This window comes from Ambystoma mexicanum, chromosome 4q (assembly GCF_040938575.1).
Source record: "Ambystoma mexicanum isolate Mex_15411 chromosome 4q, UKY_AmexF1_1, whole genome shotgun sequence".
NCBI lineage: Eukaryota > Metazoa > Chordata > Amphibia > Caudata > Ambystomatidae > Ambystoma > Ambystoma mexicanum.
The window spans coordinates 177937260-177958395 of record NC_090928.1 but is presented as its reverse complement, the minus strand read 5'-3'; the positions used below and the strand labels follow the sequence as shown (position 1 = coordinate 177958395).

Genomic DNA, 21136 nt, shown 5'->3' with positions numbered 1-21136 from the left:
ATGTTAGCCGGCCCCTACCAGGGAGGCATGGGAGGGAACCCGGATCTGCTGGTCATTTCTGACCTGAGGCTGGGGAGCCTCTAGGGGTGTAATTCCGGCCCATTCTCTTTTCACGTCGTTGACCTCTAAGGGGGTGGCTTAGCTGGTTCCCTGGGGTGAGGACCAGTTATTTCCCGAGCCATATTGGTTCTGAGGGAAGCGAGATTGGCCAAGAAAGGAACGTCTAGAACCGCTCCCTCTCCTTGGGGAAGGTCTCTGGGTGATTTGATACAGGGTCTTGAGGGTGTTGTGCTCCTTTTTATCGGTTTCAAGGGCTTCGTCAACTGCTTCTCCAAATAAGCTTGGGTTTCTGGTTTGAAACCGAAGTTATGTAACCATGCGTGCCTCTTTAGGAGGGTACCTTGTGTCAAGGTCCTGCCAGCTGTTTCTGTCACATCCAAAGTATTTTTGAGAATACTCTGATTAACTTGTTTACCCTCAGCTACAATGGAAAGCAGGCGAGCCCGCAGCGGTTCAGGGACTTCTTGAAGGCCCTCTTGTAGCATGTTCCATTGTGCGTCTGAATAGCTAGCCAACAAAGTTGTGTTGTTAGCTATGCGAGTGGAAAAAGCTGCGGCAGTTGTGACCCTTTTCCCTAGTGCGTATAACCTTTTGCACTCCTTGTCAGGGGGTGATTCCCCTGTGGACAGAGGGGCCTCCGCCCTCTTCCTGGTTGTATTACTAGCAGGGAATCTGCAGTACCATGTCCCCTGATGTAAAGGGGGTCAGAAGCGGAAGGGCGAAACAGTTTTACTACTCTAGGATTGACTGCCCTTGTTTGGACGGGTGTCAACAATGAAGGAACCAAGCGTTTCTTGATTGAATGCAACAAAGGAATAGCCTGGCTGGCCCGTGGTTTTTCTTTCAAGATGTCCACTACAAAATCAGCCTCTGGTACAGCTTCCGGAGTAGCAATGTGGATATGTTCAGCTGCCCTCCTTAAGATAACATTAAACGCCATCTGGTCATCAACTGGGGAGGCCTGTCAAGTAGGTGTGGTAGGGGGGGAATCCATGCACAGGGTGTCAGGTTCCGGTGTTGGATTAGGTGATGCCCAAGGCTTAGGGTCGATCCGGTCGTGGTTGTCTTCCCAACCCTCTGTGGGGTCAATGGGATCATCCAGAGGGTTCCCAAATGGATATTCATCCTGATTGAATTGGTCTATAGGGATCTCCTCCTCAGTGAGGTCATAAGTCTCTTCTTCTTCCTGACAAGGATCAAAGGTCTTTTGAAATTTTGCAACAGAAGGAAAAAGGTTCTCCTCTCGAGGCCTTTTGGGTGTGGACTTCTCTGAGAGTTCCACAACCTCTCTAACCTATTCATACACCCCTCAAACTTCTCTCTGGTCCATATTGAGGAACCAGAGGAACCTAGGGGTGGAAAAGGCTCTTCTAGTTGATCTTCTGATCTAGAACATCGAGATTTTTCTTTAAGCATCAAAGAAAGAGACTCAGGGCCCTCTGAAAAGTTATTTTGAGGTTCCGACGGTTGTGGCGTGTCTTCGGATGTATCTTCAGGCCTATGTGTAGATTTCAATGAATCCTTAGGCCTATCTCTAGGTTTCGCTGAGTCCTTAGGTTTATCCTTAGGTTTCGACAAGTCCTTAGGTTTATCCTTAGGTTTTGACAAGTCCTTAGGTTTATCCTTAGGTTTCGACTCCTTAGACCGTTCTCCTTGATTTGCCACCGAAATGATTTTAGCGATGCTTTTGGTAATACTTGGTATCACAGGAGTGTGTTTAGACTGGGTCTGCGGTTGTATGGTTGTTATCGGTGTAACCGTGGCCTTCTGTTCTGCCGACGCCTTCTTCCGATGCATCTTGACAGTTGCTTCAATATTGGTGGTAGAGCCCTTTGATTTAGACTGCCCGGTCACAAGCTGCACCTGCGGTTGCGGGGAGGGCTGCCGATCCTGACTATCGGCGGACACCGCCGAAGTATCCGGTGTGCCCGTTGGCGCTGTGGAATGCTTCGACTGTTTCGTCAAAGACAGACCAGGGGTTGTGTCTTTAGTGTGGGAAGAATGTGCGTCCTTTTCGCCGGGATGTACAGTCCCCATAGCAGGACTCACATTGTGCCTGTTGGGGCCGGGGACAGACGACGTGGAGTGGGAACGCTCCGCCGTAAGGTCAATAGCCCCCGATTCAGAGCCCTGGTCGTCACTTAAGCCCTTCATCACACTCGGCGGCTGCGGCAGCGGGGGAACTACTCGCGGCCTGCGGCATCCGGTAGGCCGCCCACTGAATGAAACGGTGCTCCTTTAGTGTTTTCGGGCGCAGGAAATTACAAGCCGCACAGGCCGCCTCGTTGTGGTTAAGGGGAAGACACCTATTACACTTAAGGTGTTTTGGCTTTCCACTGGAATTTGGCCTGGCATGAAGGACAAATCCTAAATGGAGTCCTCTCCATAGCGGAGGAATAATACAGTGACGACAAAGTCAAGGGGACAAAGAGAGAGGAAAGGGAATGGCATTCTTACAAAGGAAATGTCCACCCCGACCCCACTCACCCTATTGTGTAGGCCGGCCAGAAGGCCCGGCCACGTGGTGGATCACTTTCCCATGAAGGTCCATGGAGCAGGCTTCGGTGTAGGTCAGGAAACAGCCGTCGAGGGAAGAGACAGCAAGATAATATATTATAAAACGACCAAAGGTCGAGAAGTATAACAATAGCAATGTCTCTGGAAGAGCTCTGCATAAGGCGACCAGTAAACTGGGTGGTAAAAAACAATCTGAGGGACCTCGACACGTGAAGGATTTTGGGTACACTACACGTCACGTTAGGGATAGTGTTACAGGCACGGCCAAGCCGGCGTCCCCTTTCGATTCTCGAAAGACAATATGCACTACTCTGCGGTTACCACTGGATATCAGACTATATGCACAGCATGTGATTCTAAGCAGATGAACACGCATCAGAAACAGGGTTTTCAAAATAGATATTTGATTATGGAAGTCATAAACAACATATGCATGTTATCTATCCCTAGTAATCCTCAACAGAGTACATTGTTCTAGCCAAAATACGCCATTGACAACTGGGATATCCTCTTATTGTACATTCAACATCTTCAATGATGCAGGAGTTCTTGACTCCTAATTACAACACACAGTAACTCAGATATGGACCGTCAATATGTTACTAATATGGCTTGGTGAGTTAGTTGGAGGATGGGTTTGGCCCGAACCGTAATTCGAGAAATCACCAAAGGGACACTAAACATTTAATTTTGGGTCTTCCCAACTCCTTGTACATCATATCAGATGATGAACACTGAGTGATGCCCAGGATCACTTTAAGAAGGTCCAGCTCACTGGCAGAGGCGTTGCTAGGGGCAACATTAGTTAGCCCCTGATCTTTTCCAGACCTAGCAACACCCCTCACTGGTCCAACATGACAGTGTCATACAGTCCTGCATCTCTAGATCTGATTCATCGACACTATGGGCTGATTACAGGTTTGGCTATAGTGATATAACACCTAGTAATTGCAGTTAGCAGGTATTTACCACTATGCAGAATTATCAGTTTGAGTCCAGAAACTCATTTTCTGTCTGGTTTTAAGGATTTTACAGCCACACAAAAGAAATACCACATATGGCAATTAGCGGGTGCAGTATTACCACCTGTAGGAATTACCAGACCACCATTGAGTCCTATTGGACTCCAAAATGGGGAATAATGGTATGGTCTGTACGACTTGTAATTGGGTGGAAGTTTGCATTTTCTTTTACTTTACACCAGAAGGTTTACTTATCTACTAACCCTACCCTAGTAATAGTACCAAAAGTAGAAGAGATAATATTCCTACTACCAACGGTATTAGCACTACCAGCAGTATCAGTAATATTACTATCAGTAGTAGTACTTTTGTTGCCGATATTATTTCTCCCAGTACTATAAGTAGTGCTATTGTCACCACTAATAATAGTCGTACTAGTGATAGTGATGGTCACAGTACTAGAAGTGTGCCTCATGCTGTGAGAAATTGTACAATTATAATGCTGCTACTTCTACTGGTAGTGATAATGCTGTTTGTTGTACTAGCAGTTTCAACACTTCTACTACCAACATAAGTAGTACTACTTTTGGCAGTAGTGGTCACGCTACTGCTAGCAGGTTTAGTAATATGGTTGTAGTGCTATTAGTATTTTTAACACCAGTAGTACTATTTATCCAAATAGTACTAGTAGCAGTATTAGTACTACTAAGCACATCAGATGTAGCATTAATACAACTAGTAATAGTAGTTGTAGTGGCTACTATGACTACTACTGGCAGTAGTTCTAGCATTAGGGGTGCTGCCAGTAATAGTAGTAACCTTGCCACTACTGATAGTACTACTTTTAGTAGTACTGAAGTAGTAATAGTAGTTGTAGAAGAGGTTGTAGTGCAGGTAGCTGTAATACTACAAATGTGCTAATTCTGTTGCTAGTGTTAATACTGGTAGTAATACTATTGTCAGTAAAAGTATTACAACTGGCTGGTAGTCAAAGTAATATTATTGCTACTGGTAGTGCTACTACTATTGATGTTTACAGTCTATTACTATTACCAATGACAGTAGCACCACTACTTTAGGTACTAATACTATTGGTTGGGGGAATTAATAGGTAATTAAACTTGTTGGTTCAATGAAAGAAAATGCCCTGTTTTATGGTGAACCTTTGCTACTATAATGGATCTGCAGACTGTACTTCCTCTCCTCCTCCAAAATCACATCCTGTTTAAGGGCTTGACAGTAGCTCACAAAATGGAGGACAACAGTAGCAAGAAGAACGCATACAAAAATGTTGAAAATAAGATAGATGAGAATATTTTTTGCCGCTGGAGAAATACGTAAAAGATTAAGTTATTCCTTAAAGGTACAATCTACTTCATTTTTGTAAAAACGTAGTGCCCCCTTTAAGCAGGCCATCATTCTTAATGGCCGCCACATGTCAACTAAAAAGAATTGGATGAGACACAAGTCTACAGCCATCAACCTTCAGTTTTGCAAACGTTACCTACCCAGAGTGAGACGAATAGGGCCCGATGTGAGACTGCTGCTGCTGTGCCTAGAGGGCCACTCGACAACTCAGGAATGATGCCCAATGAGAATAAACATGTCTGGCGTGGTCATGCAGAAGGGATGTGACCTATCAATTTGTACTGGACAACTCCTTTTAGGGTAGGACGAAGTCTGACTTGCCTATCCCCTTTCTCCTCCAGCAATGACATGCCAGGCTGTAAAACAATGCTCAGGAGGAATTCCCATAGCAATGCCAGAGGTCATGATTTTCAAGCAAAAGAAATTCAGTTTTACAAGACATGAACCTTTCTGGTATATTTATACCCGGTTACTGGCTCTGTTAACTGCCGTTAGCTCGATAAGGAACAAGTTACTTACCTGTAACTGTTGTTCTCCAGCATGGGTCTGGCATGGATTCACATGCTCATGAATATTCCCCGTCGTCAGGCTGGGAATCCTCGGTAAAGAAAAAACCAGTATCAGTTTCGTTTCTGATCTGTCTTTCGTAGTAATAACCAATCACTGGTCTCTGCGTCATACTGACCACAGCCAATGACTGCCCTCTACCTAAGCACCGCCTCTGGCAGCCATCTTCAGATTTGGAAGCACGTGAAGTGGCAGTATGACCAAGTGAAGAGCCGCAGAGGGGTAGGCGGGAGGGTTCGCATGTGAATCCATGCCAGACCCATGCTGGAGAACAACAGTTCCAGGTAAGTAACTTGTTCCTTCTCCAGCATGGGGTCTGGCATGGATTCACATGCTCATGAATAAAGAATACATAGCAGTACACACATGCACAACCACGGGAGGTGGCAAAGGCTCAACATTAAGCATCACATCAACTCAACATTAAGCATCTTACCTCCTCACCAGGCTCACCTCAGGCGAACAGGTTGCGCAGCACTGCTTGGCCGACCCTGGACTCCTCCCTGGAATCCCGGTCGACGCAGTAGAATTTCGTGAAGGTGTGCGTCGACCTCCACGTAGCAGCCCTGCATATGTCCAGCAGGGGCACACCAGATAGGAACGCCGTGGTAGCTGCGATCGCTCTGGTGGAATGGGCTCTCGGACGGCCAGGCAGCGGTCGGTTTGCCAACCGGTGACAGTACATGATACAGCCGGAGAGCCATCTGGAGATGGAAGCCTTCGAGAGAGCCTTCCCCTGATTGACAGGTCCAAAGTTCACAAAGAGTTGTGACGTCTTCCGAAAACCTTTCGTGCGGTCCACGTAGAACTTCAGCGCTCTAGCTACATCCAGCGAGTGCAAAGTCCTCTCAGCCGGCGACGAAGGCGACGGGAAGAACACAGGTAACACCAAGGGTTCGTTGAGATGAAAGTCCGACGGTACCTTGGGCATGAAGGAGGGGTGCGTCCTGAGCACTACCCTCGTGTCGTGGAAAGTCAAGTACGGGGCCTTGCAGGAAAGGGCCTGGATCTCTCCCACTCGTCGTGCGGAGGTGATGGCCACGAGAAAAGCTGTTTTCCACGATAGAAACTTCAACGGGGCCGAGTGCAGAGGCTCGAACGGAGGTCCCATGAGTTTGGTCAGCACCACGTTGAGCTCCCACGCCGGGGCCGGAGCCTTCACCGGCGGGAACGATCTGAACAGTCCCTTCATGAACTCTTTCACCAGACGATGAGACCACAAGGACGTCCGGCCCGTGGTTCTGGTGTATCGGGAGATCGCAGCAAGATGAATCTTGATGGACGCGTGTGCCAGACCAGCTTTGGCCAGCGTCAGCAGGTACGGCAGCACTTGGGGAGCCGTAATCCGTAGAGGGTTAATCTTCTGTGCGTAGCACCAGACAGAGAACCTCTTCCATTTGTGTCCGTAGCATTTAAGAGTCGAGGACGCCCTGGCCTTTGCAAGAACCTCTCTGCAATCGGCCGGTATGTCGTATCCTCCAAACTCTAGCGCTGCAGGAGCCAGGCCTGCAAGTTCAGCGACTTCGGGTCGTGGTGGAGGATGGCGCCTCCTTCCCTGGAGAGTAGATCCGCGTCCGCCGGCAGCTTGATTGGCGGGGACGCCGACAAGTCCAGAAGGTCCGGGAACCATATCTGCCTCGGCCACGCAGGTGCGACGAGGATCATCCTGCACCGTGACCTCTTGAGCTGGTTGACGAGCCGGATTAGCAGAGGCAAGGGAGGGAACGCGTAGAGGAACAGGCCCTCCCAGGGGAACGAGAAAGCATCGCCCATGCTCCTCGTCTGGGGAAACCTGCTGGCGAACCTCCGGCACTTGGTGTTCGTCGCCGTCGCGAACAGGTCGATCTGGGGTGTGCCCCACCGTCGGAAGAGGCGATCCACCAGATCCTGCCGTAGTTCCCACTCGTGGCACGAGCGCAGCTCCCTGCTGAGTGAGTCGGCGATGGTGTTTTTTATCCCTGCCAGATGAAACGGCACCAGAAGAATCCCTTGGGCGACGGCCCAATGCCACAGGTCCTGCGCCTCCTTGGACAGCGCTGGGGACCTGGTTCCGCCCTGTTTCCTGATGTAAAACATGGTGGTGGTGTTGTCGGTGAAGATCCTCACCACCTTGCCCTTGAGGGACGGAAGGAAGGACCTGAGGGCCCAAAACACTGCACGGAGCTCCAGGACGTTGATATGCAGGGACTTCTCCGTCGGGAGCCAGAGTCCCCTTGCGTGCAGATTTTCGGTGTGCGCTCCCCACCCTTCTAGGGAGGCATCCGTGGTCACAGTCACCTGGTGGGCTGGGGTCTGGAAGTCCATGCCCGCCGTCAGATGCGCGCGGGTGCCCCACCACCGTATCGCTCGTCGGAAACTCTCGTCGAGCTTGATCCTTTCCTCGAAGCTGCCCGTCGTCTGGATCCAGCGCGCATCCAGGAACTCTTGCAACGGGCGCATCCGGAGCCTGCACATGGGAATGAGGTAGATGCAGGAAGACATCATCCCGAGGAGGGACTTGATGGACCTCACCTTGGCCGCGTCGGCCACCAACATCCGTTGCACCTTGCCCAAGATGGTCCTGGTCCTCTCCTCCGACGGGGAGGCCAGAAGGGACACTGTGTCGAGCCTCGCTCCCAGAAACAGTGCGACTTGCGCGGGCACCAGGTGGGATTTGGCGTAGTTCACGGAGAATCCTAGGTCCGTGAGGAGTTGGACGGTCCTTGCCGTGTGGACCACGGCGAGCTCCCTCGTCTTGGCGCGGATGAGCCAGTCGTCCAGGTAGGGGTAGACGTGAATCCCCTCGCGGCGCAGCTGCGCCGCCACCGGTGCGAGGCACTTGGTGAAAACCCTGGGTGCCGACCGCAGTCCGAAGGGAAGGGCTTTGAACTGGTAATGACGCCCTTGGACCACGAATCTGAGGAATTTTCGGTGCCCCTTTAGGATGGGAATGTGGAAGTAGGCATCCTCCAAATCCAACGACGATAGGAAGTCTCCTTCCTCCAGCTGACCCAGGACGTGCTGGAGGGTGACCATCCGGAACTTCTGCGCCTTGATGAACTTGTTCAGGCGTCGCAGGTCCAGGATGGGGCGCCATCCTCCCGTCTTCTTCTTCACGAGGAAGTAACGCGAGTAGACTCCGGAGCCCCGAAGCCTCTTTGGGACGAGTTCGATGGCGCCCTTTCTGAGCATCGCCTTTACCTCCAGGAGAAGTTGAGGGACGTGAAGTTCTTTCCTGGCCACGGGGGGGACGCGCGGGCACCTTCTTTGAAACTCGAGCGCGTGGCCCCGGGCCAGGGCGTCCAGCACCCAACGGTCGGTGGAGATGGACTCCCACACGCTGACGAAGCCCGCCAGCCGGCCTCCCACCGGGGTGCTTCGGTGGGGGCCCGACCCCACGGCCGGTTCAATCCTGCTTGGACGCGGCCTTGCCGCCTTGGCCTCCTTGGCGACGACGGCGGGGGCCGCCAGACTTGCCTCGTCCTCTGTAGGCCTCTTGCGACGACGAGCGGGCCGCTTGACGGTAGGAAGCGAAACCGCCGCCGGAACCTTTGGAGGCGCCCTTGCCTCCGCCGCTCCGAAAGGGCGTCCGCCGTTGCTGCAGTACTCCAAGGGCCCGGGCCGTCTCAGTATCCGCCTTGATGGCCTGAAGGGAATCGTCCACTGTCTTCCCAAACAGGTTGTTCCCGTCGAAGGGCATGTCCAGGACCCTGGTCTGGACGTCCTGCCGAAAGTCCGTATCCTTGAGCCATCCGCGACGTCGAAGGCAAACGCCGTTGCCCATCTGGCGGAACCCAGTGTCGGCGATGTCCGTCGCCACGGTGATGGCGTGGTCCGAGGCCACCTCACCTTCCTGCAGGATCTCAAGGGCCTCCGCCCTCTTGTCGTCCGGCAGAAAATCCAGCAGGGGAGCTATCTTGTACCAAAGTTCCCTGTCGTAGCGGGCCACGATAGCCAAGGCGTTGGCCGCTTTAATCGTCGTCGCCGCCGACGAGATGACTCTGCGTCCCATGGCATCCAATTTCTTTCCCTCGCCGTCCGGCGGGGAAGTCGACGTGGAGGCCGCACCCCCCCCCGCTTTCTTCCTGGCTGCCGCGGAGACGACGGAGTCCGGGGTAGGCTGCGCCCGGAGGCATAGGGGGGCCGAGTCCGGGACCCGGTACTTTTTCTCGTACCGGTCTCTTTTCGCTGGCGTCGTGGAAGGGTTCTTGAGGAGGGAAAGGCCCTCATCCCAAATGTCGTCCAACAGAGGCACTGCGAGGACCGTCTTCCTCTTGGTCTCGCGCCGTTGGTAAAGGAAGCCTTCCTTTTTCTTCTCCTCAGGGCAGAGTTGGAAAAGCTCGGATGCCCTGGCGATCATTGAGTGGAACGATCCAATCTCGTCGGGCGGAGAAGCCCTGGTGGGAGGCGACGACGGAAAATCCTCGTCGTATGCCTCGTCGTCCGTACCCGTCGCTGCCGTGTCAGTCCCCGTATCATCCCCTCGGGTGGACGGGGAGGAGGGCTGGACGGGGCGCGACGGTTGAAAAGGAGGCGGTGGATGGATCCTTCTTTTCTTGGTAGGGGGAACACCAGAAGGTCCCGGTTCTGGATCCCCCGACGGGAGAGGTTCCTCCGTCGGTAACGGTAGTCTCGTCCTTATCTCGGAGCATAAGGACTGTATAGCCAACAAAATGGCCGCTGAGTTGTCTTGCGGCGCTGGCAGAGGGGAATCCGACGGGCGAGCAGGGGCCCCGTCGGTATCCTCGACGATGTCGTCGTCGTCACCTGCGTCGGGGCCCATTCCGACGGGCTGGTCTTGTTCCACGCCTAGGCCGTGGCTTAAGACCTCGATCAGTTCCTCTTCTGAGGTTGAGGCCGAATCTACGACGACGCCCTGCCCCCCCTTCTTCCCCACGGAGGGTTTCACGGGGGTCCTATCGATGGGCACGAAAGAAGACTCCCTCCGAGGAGGCAGGGAGATTCTGGGCCCCGAGGCCGCCACCACTGGTGCAGCCTCCACAGGCTGGGCCAGGGCCGCCGCGACCGTTTCGATAGAGGGCTTGGTCGAATGGATCAAGGCCTTCACCACCTTAGGTGCGCTCACCGCCTTATCCTTGAGGGAGGGGGCACTGCCACGCTCCTCCTCTGCCTTAGAGCTCGACCGGGGCCTCTCCAGGAGCTTCGCCGGGTGCTCGGCCTTCCTCTTACCCGACCCAGAGCGTTGGCTCGTGGTTGATGGTGCCGGGGAGGGTGCGCCCTGCCTGGCGCCCGTAGAGCCCGACCGTTCGGCGCTCCCGGTGCCAGCGGACTCGCGGTGCTTGGCCTTATGTTGGGCCCCCGTCGCCGGGGCGCCCTCAAAGGTCTTAGAAGACCGCTCAGATTTCTTCTTCTTCTCGCCAGACGGGCTCTTACCCTCCAGCCAGCTGGCGAGACGTTGATGGCGGTCCTTCATGGTCCGTTCCGACATGTTGCCGCAAAACGCACAGTCCTTCTCCACGTGCGTCTTGTCCCCATGAAGGCAGTAAAGGCAGAAAGAGTGTTCGTCCTCCTTGAAGACGTTCTGCAGCTGGCATCCAGGGCAGGCCCTGAACAGCTTTCCGGGAGTCGAGCTTCCCTTCTCCTGGGCCATCTCCGAGACCGGGCCTGAGAAGCTTCTGGAGTCCTCCGAAGTGTAGCTCGACGAAATCTTCACCCTTGAGGGGCACAGATGAATCCGACACGGGTCCCCGTTGATCGGATGTAGGATCGGTGGAGCTTGAGGCTCTTTTGACCGAAAGAATCGAAGTTTTTGTGAAAAAGCGCGAAAAAATAGCACTAACGCTCGAGAGCAATAGCACGAGGATCCCAACACATGAACGTGCGGTAAAAATCTGAAGATGGCTGCCAGAGGCGGTGCTTAGGTAGAGGGCAGTCATTGGCTGTGGTCAGTATGACGCAGAGACCAGTGATTGGTTATTACTACGAAAGACAGATCAGAAACGAAACTGATACTGGTTTTTTCTTTACCGAGGATTCCCAGCCTGACGACGGGGAATATTCATGAGCATGTGAATCCATGCCAGACCCCATGCTGGAGAATGAATGCTAGCTTTGTTACCAAATTACAGAATACTGAAAGCAGTGGGGATCTAGCAGAAGGATTTAGGGAGAGCCATGGTTTTGGCATTGGCACAGCGTCAAAGGTTCAAGCATTCACAAATATTTTCCTGATATTTACATTGGGAGAATGGATGTGTCCACGCAGTTCACTGTGTCTAGACTGGCCTTCACTACATCTTTGCCATTAGCAAAATAATATTTGCAGGATTGTTCCTGTATGCAAGATGTTATCTATGGCAACTTCCAGGAGAGAACGGGTGCACCCTTCAAGAGTGCAAGTTGTTTGCAGTTCACAGGCAAAAGCTACCAGAAGCAAGCACCATTTTGGCAAAGGATTCTGTTTCTTGGCCTTCTTAATGCAGGTAGTGGGAATTTGAAAGACGTTACCCTTCAACCTAGCAATCAATGCCTAAAGCACAAACTCCTAGAGGAGGGGATGGATTTGCATGAATAAGGGATCACCAGGAGTGTATTTAGCCACATTCTTACAAAGATAAGGCAATGATAACGATGACTTCTCACAAAGGGCAAATGCGGGTATCCATCAAAGCCCAACTAAAAGTATTTAAAGTGATGGATTTAGGATGAGACTCCAAAATGTCTGTAAGCACCTGGAATTTGTATTCAGTCGTAGTAGTATCAAGTGCCAAGGTATCAGTCACCCTGGTTAGTACTCTTATTTAAAGAGAAAACCAGCCAAAGTCTCAGGTTAATAACCCAAAAAAAGTTCAGACAAGGTATGCAGTTCACTGGAATCCGGGTGAACCGCCGCCAGTTCCTCAAGATCAAGCAAAGGTTCCTGTGACACCCAGTTCCTTTTCCACACTAAGCTCGCCTCAGCTAAATTCCTAAAAACAGGGAATGGATATTCAGAATGTTCATTAAAATCCTTTCGAAACAATCTAGTTTCTGTTTCCTAGAGAGCTCCCCATATATAGGTGCTTTGTATTTTACAAGTGGCGATGGTTGGGTCAGAGCAGGCCCACAGACTGATGTTGGAAGGGTACAGTGTTGGGACTTTGATGGGGAAACTCTGACCAGTGAAAAAGGAGCAAGTGCTGTTAACCACTGCTTTAGAGCATGTCCCACAAACATTTGAATATGCCTTGCTTAAATATACTGCGCTCTACTGAGGAGGAAGTGGCATAGGGAAATTGTAGTGTCTACACAGATTCTAAAGGACAAGTTAATGCAGATTTCCTTGGGAGTTGTGCTTTGACTTTGCACTGGGGATCTAGTGACATTGTTTCCTGGAAGAGGAGACAATCTTTGCTTGGAGATGGAGGACTTGCTCCTTGATCAGCACTTCTTATTGGTTATCTTTTTCTCGGCTGACTAGTTCTCATCAGGCACTAGCCTTGGATTAAACAACACAGAGGAGATGATATGCATTGCTAATTGAGGGATCCAAGCCCTCCTACCTCAACCGGGCTTTTCTAGCACAGTGTTAAACAATTGTGCTAAACAAGCACGGTTCAGGTAGGAGGGCTGGATCCCTTAATTAACAATGCATGTCATGTCCTCTGTGTTGTTCCATCTAAGCCCTTGCAAAGCACTCCCTAATCACCTTACACTGCATCATCTGATATGATGGAGAGACATAAGTGACATGCTCCAGGCAGCAGACACCACATAAAACGCAGGTGCAGTGAAGGACCACATCTGGCAATGACATTCCTTGCTAGGCTTAATCTCAGAGATTGTTGGAGACATGATTTTTCAAGTACATAACAGCATAACAGCGCTGTACAAGACACACACAGAAAGACAAAAAATCAAATCAGATAGGACAAGAGTGTTGACTGAAGGGACTGGTGAAGGAAGGTCAAGTCAGTGGAAACGTGTGGTTTTAAGGTCACGTTTGAATGGCGAGGAGCTGAGCATGCTCTTAAATCAGGGGCAGAGCATTCCAGCAGATAGGCGCAGAGTGCGGAAAGGACCTGTGCAAAACTATGGACAGTATTGATGCAGGAGATTGCAAGAGGTTGGAGTTGTTAGAGAGGAGGGCTCTACGCACAGAGAGCCAGGAGATTATGCCGGCCAAGTAGCTCAAACTCTTACCAGAGAGGCACTTACGGGTGATACAGAGTTAGATAGGTGACTCTGCTCTCCACTGGAAGCCAGTGCAGAGCTCTACCTGCATTACAGACATGATTGTTTCTCTGCATGCCTTCCACCACGCGGACTGCATTGTTCTGAATTACCTGTAGGTGGAGCATTTCCCCCTTGCCATTGCCTTGCAAGAGACTTGCAAAATAGTCCAAGCGAGCACCAATGATCGCCCTGGCAATGATGGTACAATGGAAAGAGTTAAGAAAGGGCCTGAGTTGTGCTAAGAGCTTCAGGTAATATGCCAAGCTAGATACGAGACAATTAATGTGCAACTTCATTGTCAGTTCCTGATCCAGGACAACACCCAAGGTTTTAACTTTGGGCAACGTGACAATGGTGAAGGACTGATATACCTTGTCAAGCTCCGCAAATGGGGTGCTCTACCCGCAATCATCAGCTTGGTTGTACTTTTGTTAAGGGCCAGGCAGTTGTCAACCATCCATGACTCAATCAAGTTATAGATGTTATTAACCGTGATGGTATCTTTTTCATGATCCCCAGAAAGAGAAATCAGCCACTGCGTGTCATCCATGTAGTTTGCATAAACAACCTCTCTTTCCTCTAGCATTTCAAAGAGGGGGATTGTGAAGATGTTGAAAAGTGGGGGTGAAACACACGCCCCCGAGGTACGCCACACGAGACCAGGAAATCTTCAGCCATATAATCGTTGTAAAATACTTTAGCTTTTGGCCTTGACAGAAAAGAGTTGATACACTCTGCAGCCTCAGGAGAAAAGTGGGCTGAGTTCTGTAGTCTTCGGACAAGAATGGCGTGGTCCACAAGATCGAAAGCAGAGGATAAGTCAAGTAACATCAAAAGCACTGTGCTTCCTTTTTCAAAGTAATGTAAAATATTTGCCTTTACATCTAACAAGGTGGATTCGGTGCTGTGGACATACCTGACCCGATTGCTTAGGCCCTAGTATGTAATGAAGTTCCAAGAATTCTTGGAACTGGGTGTATGCAACCTTATCTAGAATTTTAAGCAGAAATGGTATGTTAGAGATTGGACGATAGTATTCTGGTTGAGCAGGATCCGGGGATGGTTTCTTCAGCAATGGAGAGATCCACACTTGTTTGATTAAGGACGCAAACATGTTTTCCCGGAAAGGGCTGTTGACACATTTTGTGATTAATTGTATCAGCTGTGAAACGCAGGCCTTGACAACCTATGTAGGGCAGCTCTCTCCCTTACAGGTGGTGGGTTTAAGCTTGGTTAATACCTTAGATATCTCCAGTTCTGTCACTGCCTGAAAAATTAATAAGGGGGTCTGAGAAGGCGGGACAGGTTTTAGCTATCACCCTTTCTCTGATTGTCTCCAACTATTTTATCATGGCTTCCTGAAAAGCCTCACACCATTTAGAGTCTTTGATGATCTAATTCGAGAAAGGACCCGGGATTTCGAGTTCTTTTAAAATTTTGAAAAGCTCTCTGGTGTCGGAAGAGGCACTGTCAATTCAGTTGTCGTACAATAGTTTTTTTGCCTCAGAGATGGCGATTCTGTGAGCTTTTGCCACAAGGGAGTAGACGACTGATTGTTTTTCCATAGCTGGAAGGCCCTCTTTTTGGCAACCTTTAGTTTTTGATTGTCAGCTGAATTCCATATTTTGGAGGGGCAGCCCTTGCTAAGCATCTTTTCTCAGGTGCCAAAAAGTTAACTGTGCTAGTCATCATTGACTGGTATGCTCCTGCTAAATCACCTGCCCAGTTAAGGTTGGATAAATTATCCAGAGTGGGTGCCAAGTGTGGCTCCAAGGCCAGGGGGCAAAGCTTGCGTATATTCCAATATTTGGTCCAGCACATTGTACTTGTGTTATTTATGGGTTGAACAGTACAGGGCAGGGTAAACTGAACATACAAGTGGTCTGATCATGAACAGGGCGAAACCTCAGTGTCTTTTAGCTCAACATTATGCGTGGCAACCCAGTCAATTATTCTTCCCTTGTTATGAGTTTCAATTTTAACATGTTGCTGGATATCAAGTTTGATCAGCGTGGAGTTGACAAGATTGGCCATGTTGTCCGTCGGATCAGCAAGCCCTAGATTCAAATCCCCCAGGACGATCAGTTTAGATAAGGACTTGAGAATGGAGAGGATCATATCTCTAAGATGGAGGAGAAAGTTGGGCATTTTTTCTGTGGGTGTCGGTAGATCAAAAGGATGTTGATAGTGTTATTAGGGTTGATGGATAGTTTAGCTAACAGGAGTTCCAAATTTGTCACAGTGATGCCCACAGTTTGGTGGATTCGAAGAGAGGCATTGAAGATCAGGGCTACCCCATGCCCCAGACGCAATTTACGGTTCAAACGCAGGATGTTGTATCCTGTGGGAACTGCCAAGGAGACAGATGGTCCGGCAGATGCATGGAGCCAAGTCTCAGTAATGGCACATATGCTGATTTTGTCGTCTTTAATATATTGGGCGACCTCTGTGGTGTGTCGGACCATTGAACAAGTGTTCAACAGCATGCATTTCAGGATGTTGCGTTGTTGGGCTGAGGGAGGATGATCTAAAGGGGTTACGTTGTCAGTGAAACAGGCATGGGGAGCATTGTCAGGGGGTAAGGGGCTGGGCATGGTCGTAGAGGCCATATTGCCTGACACTGCCTCAATATTCTGTGTGATATAAAGACCTGAGGGTTTACTAATATCCCTCCGGCCATTCACATTTATGAGGTCAGCAGTTATGGTGGACAGAGTGCTAGGGTAGGTTGAGTCGTCCTGCGGTTGAGTCGTCCTCATGTGGTTTCTTAGATAACCCTGCATGTTCCACTGTATGCGAATGTCAGGTTTTGGACTCCCCACTAGAGGAAGTACACAGCTCAAGGCGCATGGCTAAGTATTTCTGCAGTATGTCATTCTGTTTATTAGAGCCCTGAGGTCTCAATGCCACACACACCAACATATTACTGTCATGGATATGCCAACACAAAAAGAAAACCTAACAATGGGGAAAGATGCTACAAGAGGCAAGTAATTATGGCATTTGTGGCATGCAGAAAAAGGGCATGCGGTAAAGAAACAGAAGCAGCTACTTATATCCCAGGGAGTCACCAATGATTTAAGACTTTTAAGTCCAGAATTCACCTAGGTTCATTTAAAAATGTGATGACTCTATGGGTGGAAAATGATTTCTGCCTTTAATGTGAGTACAGCATTAGATGGGGGAGGTTACATACCTGTTCTGCTTTAAAAAATAAAGGATACTCAAAATCACCAACACTCATGAAAATCACAAAACCATCTGAAGAAACCCTGCCCACTGTTTTGTGTGCTGCAACCATTTTGTAGCCAACAATTAAAACAACCCAAATTCAAATTTCAAAATTGCAGCTTCATTTTACTGCTGAGCACACAAACAAATGAATGAGTGCAGCCATCGCTTCCATTTGTATTGTTTCACTTTTAAAAGCCACAATGAAAATATTCAGTGAACACTGTTTACCCAGAAGTCTTCGGGATAATCCCTCAGATTGTACAGGTCCTTCATCACAGTTCTCCGATCTTCTTCCCACTTTCGTGTACAGAAGACAATCTCGAGGAAATACCACATCCAGCCAATGACTGGAATGTAGGAGAGCTCCTTCTTTGCTAGCACCTTTGAACTCTGCAATAAAATCAACAAAGAAAACTGGGGTCAAAATCCGGATTAGAACTTTCTACCTTTTATTCTATGAAATATTTCATGGTTATGGAGCGTGTTTTGATACTATGAACTAAAACAAATGGAAGTTGAATAATATATATATATATATATATATATATTCTATATATATATATATATATTTTAAAACATTTTATTGCGCACATTATACGTGCAATAACATTAGTAAATTCAATTCCGCAATAAAGTCACATTTCCCTCAGTGAACTAGTTAACCTTACAGTTAACTAAGCTGTTGAGAATGTCAAAAAACGGGTTTATTAGTATCATGTCAGAGAAACAGGTCCAGTGATCATCCATAGACTGGAGAATTGGGCAGTCCTCCCATTTTTGACTGTGGCCTGCAGAGACAGTGGCTGCTTAATGAGGAAAGAAACCAAGTAGCAGCACAGGGTGGGGTGTGTGATCCAGAACCAGACAGCTCCGCTCACACGGGTGCAAAGGTCCAACTAAACTTATTATAACTACCATTACACATCCACCAACAGATTGAAAGGGGGACATGGTGAATGGTGTGGGTAGTTGGAGAAGGCTGGTGAGTGTGGAGCGAAGAAGAAAGATTACGTAACAACTGAGGGATCAACAGACAACCCAAGCCAACTTCTAGCTTTCATCACAAAACAGGTTAGAGTTGGCTGACGCACAACTGATGCGAATGGAAATAGCAGAAAGAACGTGTGAAAGCCAACATCATTGTTAACTTCCTTTAGGTGAGTGTTCCTGAGTCTTTCCCTCTCACTGTTAGTGCTAGTCCTCCACCAGCCCTATACAAGTAGCCACCAGTCACCCACAATCTGTAACATTTTATAGTGTCCCAAAAATGTATTGCTTGGCTCTGCAAGTTTCTTTGCTTCATCTTATTCTTGGCTGGTGCAGAGATTCTCCGGCTCTTGTGTTGGTACTTCTGGTCTCTATTACCAAGCACAAGACTACAGCACTTTCATCAGCAAATAGAAAACCACGGCCACACAGGGCTAGCCTGTGTGCCCGAGACTTTGAACTTTACTGAGGGCTTAAGCAGTAAAGTCTGCACAAATGTATGGGACTGTATTTGATTCTAGGACCCATGAATCAAGGTCCCGAGAACTGTGAGCGACTTTGTAATATCCAGAGGTCTCAGGAGAACCTAGACGATTGTATAACTGTTTTATTTTAATTTCTTCAAACACATCCTGACCACTGCTCTGATAAAGACTAGCACTGACAATTTATGAACACTGTCTCTGCTGGTTTAGTTCTCCTTCCCCTCACAGTCTTTCAGGAAGTCCTATCCAGTAGGACATTAACCTTTACTACAACCCCAAAACTCATGTTTCACAATAGGATTTTTTCTGTTGGCACATCTCTAATTGATTGGCCCCCACGTGGTAAAATATGGTGTCACAATGGGATCTGAGGGCTGGACAATTACGCTGTAACCCACCGGAGGAGACCAATGAATCCTGGCCTGGTGGGTAAAACCACCTCACTTCCAGTTTATTTTACAATCACTTCATTCCTACAATTCAATCATTACAGTGAAACCTTGGGAATTCTCATTTAAGGCCTAGTCGCTACTGAAGCAGCAAGAGCTGGAATTCCGCTCACTCTCGTTAATGAGGTCAGAGTCCCTATAAACATGGTCTTCCAAGGGACCAGATTGGCGTCTATAGATGACATGGGTTCAAAATGTATGTGGACCAATGCTGCCAGCACAACATTGAGGTCCCACGCTGAGTGTAGGTATCTGACTAGAAGGTATATCCTGCCCAAGCCCTTGAGCTGTCTTTTGGCCACAGGATTAGAAGAGGGAAAAATCATGGCATCTGAATTTCTAAATGCGCCGATACCTGCAAGATAAGTCTGAGAGGTGTGCACCTGCACCCTTGATTGTTCAAAATGCGCTGGAAACGACAGAACAATGTTTAAAGAGTAATTTAATTGATACACCTTCCCCTCTGCTCAGAAGCAGAAGTGTGCCCACTTACTTTTATACTGGCCCGGGTAGAATCTTTCCAGGCCCACTGAATTATTTGAAGATTTCTTCTGGTAAACCAAGATAACTCAGCACTCATTTTTCAGGAACCAAAAAACAAGTGACAGCCATAGCAAAACTGGGTGCAAATCCGCCGCTCATCCCCTGCTGTGAAAGCAACTGCCATGATGCCTCCAGCCAAGGAGCAAAAACCAAACCATGGAGGGACTGTGAGAAGCCAAGAGTATCATCATGCAATCTAATGACTGAAGGCACGCCCCTGTACGCTCAGACCAGAATAAATACAACCAACTAGGGAAGAAACCCAAAGATGCGCTTGTAAAGGTAACAAGTGTTTCTTTCCAAATAACAGAAAATAAAACAGCAAACATGTGCAGTATCTTATAACTACAGACAGAGTCACCCATAGCTTCATATTCTAAAATACAATTTTACCATCCCTACTGGATGGGCATTGTACATATAGGGTCTGCTCTATATCAGATGCCAGGCCATTGGTCCATCTTCATCTGTCCATCTTCGTCCACGTGGGTGCTGCTGGGCTCTTCAGCCATGGTGAGGCTGGTCTAACACTACTTGGCTACTCTGTTATCCACTGTTACCTTATCATTGTTGCAAACACCTGGCACACACATATCAATGGGCTGTAAAATAACCTAAGTCACACTAATTCATACACTACACTCATTCCCAGGCAGTTCAGCAACTCCCATGGTCCTCCACCTTAGTTTTGGGCTATAATTTAGTTGTTACTCTGCACCTTGCTGCACAAATCACGTAACCCATTTCCGAAGGCGCGATAACCTTGCCTTCTGATCTTAGTGATCGATCGAGGGGTGTAAAGGTTTTATGGTTGGTGGTCTGGGTTTGGGTGATTCTAAGTTATGTGGGGGTCTCAGGATTAAAGCATTGCAAGGCTGTATTTCTCATGTTGGGATCGTTGGGGCAAGAGGCCTTGCTATCTATCTCATGGGATGGTACTGCCAATAGGCGTGCAGCTTCCTTCTCATGACCTTGCAGGGCACATTCTTCCCTGTGTGCGAGGACCTGTAATTCTTTGGAACAATGGAGGAGTTCATGGGGTATATGGGGCCTTGACGGGGTGGGGTGTTTTTCGCGCTCATGTGAGGGACCTAATATTCAAGCACCTAATACTATTCGCCACGATTGGGCCTACATTTTAGGATGGCTGCCATTTGTCTGAGACGGCGTTTGTATTTGCGTTTCTTCTTTAGCTGCAAATAGATGTGTTACAGTGATTGTTCACTCCCCTGCTCCCCGAATGTGTCTTCTAATGTTTATGCCATATTCGGTATCGCTTAGGCGGGGCAGGAAGACCCTGTTTCCCCCCAACATTCCCCCCTTTCGTTACTTCTACAATAACACACTCCCAAATAGGTACTGCCAGGGGTCCATGAGTTCTTCGATATTTTTCAGCATTTCTCCTTGATTTCTCTTCTAGTGCCTTTAGCTTCTATGAATGGAGGTGAATATTTAATTGGGATCCAAGCTCGACACACATCCAACAAGTTTTCTCCAGCCTGGGCGTATTCTTCTGGTGTACACGTCATCTAAATGCAACCCCCATCCCCAGCTAGGTCAACCCAATGTTCGGTGTAGTTTTTGAGATCGGGTGGGTGTTTAGTGGAGATGCCAGGGAGTATAAGGGGTGGTAAATCTCAACCATACTTGGTTTGTTTGGGTCGTCTGTCTGGGTACCGCTTTCTGTGGTACCGCGAGGTGCTCTGGGTGTTACCCCAACCGAGACCAACATCATTGCTCTGTTTGGCACTACTTTGGCACAACATCCAAGTCCCATCTGACATGTGCAAAAAATAACCAAAATAAAAAC

At 48.9% G+C, this 21136-nt stretch overlaps 1 protein-coding gene across 4 annotated transcripts in view; it reads right to left on the bottom strand.

Moving 5' to 3' along the window:
* Positions 1-21136, bottom strand: part of AGPAT4 (1-acylglycerol-3-phosphate O-acyltransferase 4) — a 1136585-nt gene that overhangs the window by 335541 nt on the left and 779908 nt on the right. For all 4 annotated transcript variants that reach the window (XM_069607695.1, XM_069607692.1, XM_069607694.1 and 1 more), the window contains one exon: positions 17091-17252. In XM_069607695.1, coding sequence (XP_069463796.1) covers positions 17091-17252 — 162 coding nt within the window. The remainder of the gene's footprint in view (positions 1-17090; positions 17253-21136) is intronic.